At 43.4% G+C, this 8889-nt stretch overlaps 2 protein-coding genes across 2 annotated transcripts; one reads left to right on the forward strand and one right to left on the reverse strand.

Annotated features, from left to right (window-relative positions):
• Positions 1-501: 501 nt before the first annotated feature.
• On the reverse strand, positions 502-8852 carry Pfn4 (profilin family member 4). The gene is made up of 5 exons (XM_075955376.1): positions 8285-8852; positions 7892-8103; positions 4921-5058; positions 3938-4043; positions 502-1046 (listed from the first exon to the last, which is right to left on the reverse strand). The coding sequence occupies exons 2-5, from the start codon at positions 8006-8008 to the stop codon at positions 1018-1020; spliced, it is 390 nt and encodes a 129-aa protein (XP_075811491.1). The 5' UTR covers positions 8009-8103; positions 8285-8852; the 3' UTR covers positions 502-1017.
• Positions 5393-5651, forward strand: LOC142839344 (small ribosomal subunit protein eS27-like). Its single transcript, XM_075955408.1, has one exon. The coding sequence runs from the start codon at positions 5393-5395 to the stop codon at positions 5645-5647; it is 255 nt and encodes an 84-aa protein (XP_075811523.1). The 3' UTR covers positions 5648-5651.
• Positions 8853-8889: the final 37 nt, after the last annotated feature.

Below are 8889 nucleotides of genomic sequence, written 5' to 3' on the forward strand. Positions count from 1 at the left end.
TGCCAGGAGGCTCCCTGACTCTGGGGCTCTCATATGCTGACCTCTATCCTGGCATGCTCTCTGCCCTCTTCTATGCTTCCTCTCTCAAACTCGCTTCTAATGCCAGTTTCAGGTTCTCGTAAAGCCCTGAAGCAGCTTCATGGGACAGTTAGTTGCTCCAAGCTCTGTGCTCTGGCATGGTTTCATACCTGGACACATTCGGGTTCATTACGTGATCCTGATAAACTGGGAAGCCATCGGTGGTCGAGAGGACCAGGTGTTTACCTCTGGGCCATTGCTACTTAGCACTTGGTAGGCTGCTCAACAGGAAAGAGATGAATTTTGAACTTATCTCTTTCACAAACCAAGCACACGGATGAATGGTTTCAGTGGGAAAGTTGACAACGAAGAACAAATGGGTGACTCTTAGGACCTATGCTCAGAGGACGGCTGGCATTGGCAGGAAGCTCTTAGAAAGGTTGTGAGATAACACTTGAAAATGAGAGGATTTTCTAAGCAATACTTTAATTTTTAAGGTGGTTTGACACTGACACGGCCTGGGTACAGAGTGGTCAGGGACACTGGTGAGAGGGCTCAGTGGGTTCACTTGCCAGCAGCCCTCACCACCCAGGTCCCTGGTCCCACTACTCACATGGTGGACGAGGAGAACTGACTCCACAGCTCTCCTCTGACTTCGATGTGCGTGAGGCCCACACACTGGGAGACTAGGGCCTGTATTCTTGGAATATCTGGCAGGTTGTGTGGGGACTTGGAGGTGAGACTCCCAGCAGACTTCTCCTATGAAAAATCGTTAATGCACTCGGGTTTCAAGTCAGTGACCAATGCTTAAAGAAAAGGAACGAGCTGGCCAGGTCCTTCCGGTGAGAGATGATGAACACTTGAAATAAGAAAAATATTCCTTAACTCAGTCTTTGTTTTTGTCTTCCACTCAGTGTTTTTAAGCACAAAATACTTTTTCTTAAGGGTCTGTACATTCTTTCAAAATAATAAAGTTGTCTTCACGAGTTGTCCAACGGTTTAGCTTCCTTTCTTTCTTAGATAGTCTCCTGAAAGAAACCCAGCACATTGAGAATTTGTGAGTGTGAACTGACATTGCAATGTAATTCATTCATTTCTCAATAAGCAGCGCTGGCTGACTACCACGTGCTGGAACCATGCCACGTACTGGAGTTACAAGGATGACAGACAGGATGGATAAAACACAGGCCTTGTTCATGTGGAGGTCTGTGCCTAGCAGGGGAGTCAGATGTATGCAATCCTCGGTTCTACTCCATAGTGACAGGGCATTTGAGCTGTTCTGGAGAGAATGAGGGCACACACAACTGTCAAGGGAAGATGGGTGGGGGAGGGCTCAGGGAACAGTAGAGCCTGCTGCTTGCTCCTTCATTAAAAAAACAAAATCTGTTAATAAGAAAAATTTGAGGACTGTTTTTCACTCAGAAAAAATTATACTTGTTTTCTTAACCTGTGCAAGGTTGCTTGAGCCCCCAAAGGAGTCTTGACCCACAGGTTGAGAACCATGGCTCTACCGCAACCATGACAGAGATAGGGGGAGACCAGGATTGTACTGGCAATTGACTTTTAGTCAGATATGGTGGCATGCTTTTGCAATCTCATTACTTGGGTGTTAGAAGCAGCAAGTTCATGGCCAGTTTAATATGCATGTTGAGTTCTAGGCCAGTCAGTACTACATAGCAAGACATTGTCTCAAAAAAAAAAAAAAAACCAGCACCAAAAAACCGAAAACAAATAAAAAAAGTAAGGCCTTTAAAAACTTAACTTATTATAAGAATTACTGCTAGGCAAATTCAGAAAAATGAATTATTTTATATTCTTCTGTTTTATAGGACTGGTCTTAGATGATATTCTAATGAGAATAAACAAAATACCCAAACCATGAACCATCGCTTCTTTCCATGTAGATGACAAAACACAGAGCCTAGATTCTTACATACGTGTGGGTTTAGTTAAGAGAGAGGCACATGTGAAGAGGCTAGGACATTTGGTTGTCCACTTAGGGGTTAAGTCACAGGAAGTTCAAGGAATAATTATAGTTCTTTAATAATTTTATACTTTTTTTAAAACTGATAACTTAGAATTAGTGGCTAACATTTTACTGACACACACAACTTGCCAATATAGTTGTTTAAAAATAAACCTGACTGATTGTGTGGAGTAATACAGGGTTGTCTGCCTATTGACTCCTTAAAGTTGCTATTACGTCATGCTGTTGGAATCTTCCATGTTTAAAAAACAATTGAAACAGGGTTTCACCATATAACTCTGGCTGGCTTGAAACTAGCTATACAGATTATTCTAGCCGTGAACTCACAGAGATCTGCCCACTCCTCCTATGTGCTGTGGATTAAATACAGGTGAATGGTCTACATCCAGAGGTTAAAAAAAAAATTAATCACCTTGATTCTTTATTTCTCAAATCTTCTGCAATAATCACATATTTTTTAATAGAGAAAAGCACAATTGGAGGCATACTAGCACATGCCTGTAATCCCACAATTTAGTGGGCTAAAGTAGGAAGATTACAAGTTTGATCCCAGTCTGAGGTACACAGTGCAACCCTGTATCAGAGAGAGAGAAGGCTGGAGGAGGGGAGGGAGAGAGAGCCATAGTAATGAAGGAAGCACAGTTAAGTCAGATGACGGTAGCAGCCTGACCCACCCCTTAGGCTATCCAAACACTTCTAACATCGCTGGTCCCTTCTTAGTGGGTTCTAACTTGGCGCTGTGCCAGCTGCATTATTTTTTGGAGTCTTTTGTGGCCTTAAGTGAGTGAGTGAGTGAGTGAATGAATGAATGAATAAATAAATAAATACATACATAAATAGTCAGAGAATCTTCATTACAATGAAGCCAGGGAACTTTCTGACCTTCCCTATGGAATTAGCTTGGTTCTGAGCCAATAGAATAAAGCCTGGTTTATTGAAAACCTAGTGGCCTGCCTTCCTACTTTCATTATAGATATTTTAATGAGATATATTTGCTCAAATTATAGGTCTCTGTCTGGTTTCTGCTCCTATTCTGTTGAAACTGGACCTCCTTTTCTAGGACTTAACTTCTTACACATTCATTTGAGATTAGTTCACTGGAACTGCCCTGGGTTTGTTAGGTAGAAGTTATTCGCATCTCCATTTATCAAACATACTGTAATTTCCTACTCAAAATCATGTACTGTGCTAGATCTCAGATGGGGGGATCAAGATGGCATTGCTGCAATGGGTTTGTAGTCCACATCAACAAAGAGCTCCAATGGGAATAACAGCAGTGGTGTGCATAAAATACACAGCACAGTGGAAGAGGGCATCCAGATCTGCCCAGACCCTCAGTGGCGATGAGGAGTGTACCAACCAGATGTGAGGGGCGTGGGCAGGACAGGATGCATTTCTGGCAGGTAGGACGGCATCTACAGAGTCACGAGAGGCCATTTACCATTTGCTATGCTCAAACCTCACTTTAGTTGTCTAGTAAATCTTAATTTTTATTTTCCCCAATTGTGAACCAAAGAAGGAGACGGCACTACACACCAAGATGGCTCCACCTTTCCAGGGTGGGCCCCTAACATTCCTTTTTAACCTGCTTCCTCTCTGCTCCCCTGCGCATCTCTCTTGCACAGCCTACTGACATGGGGGTGGGGGTAGGGGTAAACCACGACACAAATCAGGGTGCTACCAAGCCAGGGAAGGAAGCAGTTGCCTTGCAATGGGACAGGGCAAAGCTGACTCACGAAGAAGCAGAGACAAGACAGACTGTCAGCTGTCGAGCAGTGTTCCCATCCAGGGTACTTGCCTTTCCCACGGCTCCCCGGTGTTCAACACTTTCTGTGTGTGTGTGTGCATCATCTTCGGATTCTCCAATAAATTCCTCCTTTCTCCCCTGGCTGTCTGAGTAGGGTCTCAAGCCTCAGTGGGAGGCAAACTTACCCAGCTTCTCTGTGGCCTCCACACAGACGCTGGGATACATGCCTTCAGTGTAAGTGGCCACCAGAAGATACAGATGGGTCTTCACAACCACCACACCAGTGTTCTCCTGGGTGAGGAAGGACATAGAACGCTCTGGCTTTGTTCTGAGCCACAAGGCCAGGAGTTACCCCAGACACATTCAAAACAAAACAAAAAACCTTTTTCCTGACTTCTTTGTATTTTTGTACTTGTACTTTAATCTTCTATGATTTTGAGAAATTTAGTAGTATTTTCTGAAAAGTTTCAGTTTTTTTGTACTAATATTGCACGTATTGTGAAGAAGAATTCCTGGAAAGTATATTGACCGTGGGGAGGTTGGAACGTTGCAAGTCCAGAGCCTTTAACTATGTATTGTGGGCTATAGCCCAGTAATAACCTTTCCTTGCCTACCTCTGTGTCTGATTTAACATTCTTGTGCCTAACAGGTATATGAACGTTGGAATGTATGTAAACACCCCACCTGATCCTAGCTTTACTGTCTGTATCCGTGTCTCTGCCCTTTCTTCGTTCCCTCGCTGTCCCCACACTGGGTTTCAGGACCCAAGACAAGCAAGTCATAGCACTGGAGGATGAACGGTATCAGGAGAGGTAGCTCAGCTGACAGAGTCCAGAGGGAATATTTTAACAGCCGGGTTATCTGGCTAAGAATACTTTTGGACAAAAGTGCTTTTCTTCTTCTTTAATTCACTTCAGTGCTGGAGACCAAGCCCGGAGCTTTGCACGCTCCAGGCAAATTCTCTGCTTTTCATGTCCATCCCCAGCCTCTATGAGTATCTTCACACTTCACATCTTCACGCACACACACACTTCCTGGCACTAGAGTGCTATTTCAACAACTCAAGGCTACTAGTAATGTTTTGCAGAGAGCATCAGGAGGGATAAAGAAAACCAAAGTAAAATTCTTAAGATTTTTACCCATCTGTCTTCGAATCTTGAATACTTACATTCTTAGCATAAAGAGAATAGTCATCTGCCCGGACACATTTGTAATCCTTTTCCTTGAAGTACAAGCCTTCCCTTCGGGTTATCAGTGGGTTTTTGGCAAATCCATTCACAAGTGTTCGAACATCACTTGGCATTACCTGCAGCGGTTAAACAGGACAGGTAAGAAGCATGGCCACTGGCCAGGTAAATTTGATTGACTACCTTTTAAAATGACCTGAAGGCTGGGAATGGTTTTCACTTTTTAAAAATGACTGGACAAAAGAAAAGCACTCGTGAGCTGTCACCATTACATGAACCCCAAGTTCCACTGTTCATAAATTTGCATTAGAGGATAGCCATACCTATTGCTTTCTATGGCTGCTCTTCCAACTACAGAATTACTGATTGTGAATGACTATGTGGTCTAAACATAGTCTAAAGCATTTCCAATGGCTTTGTACTAGAAAAGGCTTTTTTGGCTTTCCAGCGGTGATGACTCTTGCAAAGGATCTCCTTCATCCCTCTCCAGAGGAGGAAAAGAGGAAACACAAGAAAAAGCTCCTGGTGCAGAGCCCCAGTTCCTACTTTATGGATGTGAAGTGCCCGGGATGCTATAGAATCACCACGGTCTTTAGCCATGCACAGACAGTAGTCTTGTGTGTCGGCTGCTCCACTGTCCTCTGTCAGCCTACAGGTGGGAAAGCAAGGCTGACAGAAAGATGCTCCTTCAGGAGGAAGCAGCACTGAAAAGCACCGGATTTGAGATGAGTGGAACCATCCCAACAAACACATTTTGGGAAAAGAAAAGAAAAGAGAAGAAAAGAAAAGAAAAGAAAGAAGAGGCTGTTTTGTTTTAAAGTCATACCTACAGGAAAGGATTTTCTGAAAAGGATTCCAATAGCACAGGCAATAACCTCGGGAATTTGCCAATGGGATCACAAGAAATTAAAGAGTTTATGTACAGCAAAGGAAACAATACTAGAACAAAGTGACGGAACATAAATGTGAAAGAACCACCAACTACACAGTGGACCAAAGGTAAACAAAGGTAAACAAAGGTAAACAAAGAACTGCAAAACTCGGGCTGGAGAGATGGCACTGCCTGCTCTTCCAGATCCTGAGTTCAATTCCCAGCAACCACATGGTGATTCACAACCATCTGTAAAGAGATCTGGCGCCCTCTTCAGACAGAACACTATACACATAATAAATAAATCTTTTTAAAAAAAAGAACTGCAAAACTAAAATTCCCAAAACACCCAATCAATCAATCAATCAATCAATCAATCAATCACAAAAGGTCAAATACTTGAAAACATAATATTCACCCATCAGATAAATGCAAATTAAAACTGCTTTAAGGGTTTGGAAAGATGGCTCAGTACTTAAGAGCACCGGCTACTCTTCCAAAGAACAGGAGTTCAGTTTCTAAACATGCATGTCAGGTGGCTCACAACTGCCTACAACTCCAGCTCCAGAGGATCTGAAGCCCTCTTCTAGGCTCAAGAGCACTGCACTCAGATGCACATCTAAACAGATATACACACATATACATATACATATATAACAATAGTTCTAGAGAGATGGCTCAGTTGTTAAGAGCAATTGTTGCTCATGCAAAGGACGGATCTAGATTTGATTCCCAGCACCAACATGGTGGCTTACACTTCTAGGAGATATGAGTCTTCTGAATCCTGAAGGCACTATGTATACATTTTGAGAGTATACCATATGCCAGTCATAATAAGTATCAAGAAAACAGAACCAAATGAGGGCAGGGATGTAGCTCAATTGGTAGAGCACTTGCTGAGAATGTCAAAGCTCTGGGTTTAGTCCCTAGCATTATAGAACAGGCATGGCGCTCCAGGAGTATAGTCCTAGCACTTGGGAAGTAGAGGCAGGAGGTTCAAGGTCATCTTTGGTTACCTAGCAGGTTGCAGGCTAGCCTGGGCTGTATGGAACCTTCTTAAAAACAGAAAAGAAAACAAATGACAAGAGATGCTGGCAAGGATGTGGGGAAAGATGAGAGCAGCTCTTAATTCATTGCTGGTGTGAATGCAAACTTGAGCATCTACTACGGAAATTAGTATGGAAAGTTCCTTCCCAAAAAACTGCCCCTAGAATTACCACATGGCCTAGCCCCACCACTCTGGGGGATGAATAAGTGAAGGACTTTGACTCAACATGTCAGGATGAGATAGGTACATGTACATGTTCACTGGAGTAGTAGTCATGATAGCCAGGACACAGAACTTATCTAGATGCTGCCCAATATAAGAGTAAACAAAAAAAAAGTGGTATATGTACACCATGTAATTTTGTGCAGCCATAAAGAAATTGACATTGCTGGACATGGTGACACACGCCTTTAATCCTAGCACTTGGGAGGCAGAGGCAAGCAGATCTCTGTAGTTTGAGGCCAGCCTGGCCTACACAATGAATGAGACTCTATTTCAGAGGGGAAAAAAAAAGAAAAATGAAATAATGACATTTGCAGGAAAATAGCTGCCGTTGGAGTCATTGTGTTAAGGGTTAATCAACCAGACCCAGAGAGACAATTAGCACATTTTCTTTTACATATAGAATGTGGATTTAAAATGATGTGGTTGAGGCTGGAGAAAGAGCTCAGCGGGTAAGAGTACTTGCAGAGGACCCAGGTTATTCCCCACTGCCCACCCACACTATGGCTACCAACCGTCTAGAACTCTAGTTAAGGGATCGGAAGCCCTCTTTTGGCCTCTGTAGGCATTGCATACACACGATAGGTAAACATACACATAAAAATAAAAACAAGTTTTACAATTATGTGTATGAATATATTTACTGATGTGTGCATCTGCAGGTGAAAAAAATTGTGGGGCTCATAAGAGGGAAGATAGATCTCTTACATTGTCCACTCACAGCACATATCTGAAGATGACATGATAAAAAAACAATACTTTGGATGCTAACCTAGAAAGTTATTTTTTTATAAAGTTTTTTTCCTCTTACATTAAATCCTGGTGATGTCACACACAGACTCCTTTCTTGGAGTTTGATGAGGGCGGCACTGTCCACGTGCTTTGTCCCCAGCAAGGTGTCTAACAGTAAGTTTTGTAAGTGACTCATGCTTCCTCAGCTCTGAACCAGGAACTGCAGTTGAAGCCTCCAAGTATGAGCATGTAAGTGCCTCAGATGCTTCAATTTTAGTATCAGTGGGTGACCTTTAAAACGTTGGAAGAGTGACATTGGTGGTCTGCCATCCAGTGTTCACCAATACTCAGAATTAAACAACAAAACACCATGGAAAACCAGAGTTCATAGAATGGCTTATTAAGCGGAATTTGAAGAAAAAAATCAGAGCCTCAACATTTTTAGCTATGAAATAATTTACATGAGAATTACCTGGGGTTTAAAGACACAAATCCATGCCAATCATCACAGGTACCCTAGCGGCAGGAAGGCTACAAGTTCAAGGCCAGAGAGACCCTGTCTCTCCATGGTAGAGAGGGAAATGTAAAATCCTCGGTTCAATCCTCAGACCCGCAGAAATGAACAAGTAAATAAATAAAAAGCAAATAAAGTAAAAACAAAAAGAAGCAACCAGCTACCCAAAGAACGTCATAGCCACTGACTAAGGAGAACAACCGAGTTAAATAAGATCCTCCTCTCATTCCTCCTTGACCAGCATCAACGCTGGAGACAGACACTGGTCAATAGACCCCGAGCTCTACCACCACCTTGGATGTCCTTTAGGGCTACATTTCCTGCCCATGGACCGCCACCAGAGTCAACCGCCACAAACGCTCGTTCACCAGGGACCTAGCATGGCTATCGCCCCTCTCCTGCCGCTCCCTTCGGAGAGGCGACTGAGGGCGAGCGAGCAGCCTAACCAAATCCGAAGTCCTGGGGAATGGGAGCTAAACACCGGGTACCAGCGCTACTGGGGAGTCCAAGCTCCGCCAGGGGCGGACATGGGCGGAGCCTAGGGGCATGGGCGGAACCTAAGG

Source organism: Microtus pennsylvanicus, chromosome 21 (genome assembly GCF_037038515.1).
Source record: "Microtus pennsylvanicus isolate mMicPen1 chromosome 21, mMicPen1.hap1, whole genome shotgun sequence".
In the NCBI taxonomy this organism is placed as follows: domain Eukaryota; kingdom Metazoa; phylum Chordata; class Mammalia; order Rodentia; family Cricetidae; genus Microtus; species Microtus pennsylvanicus.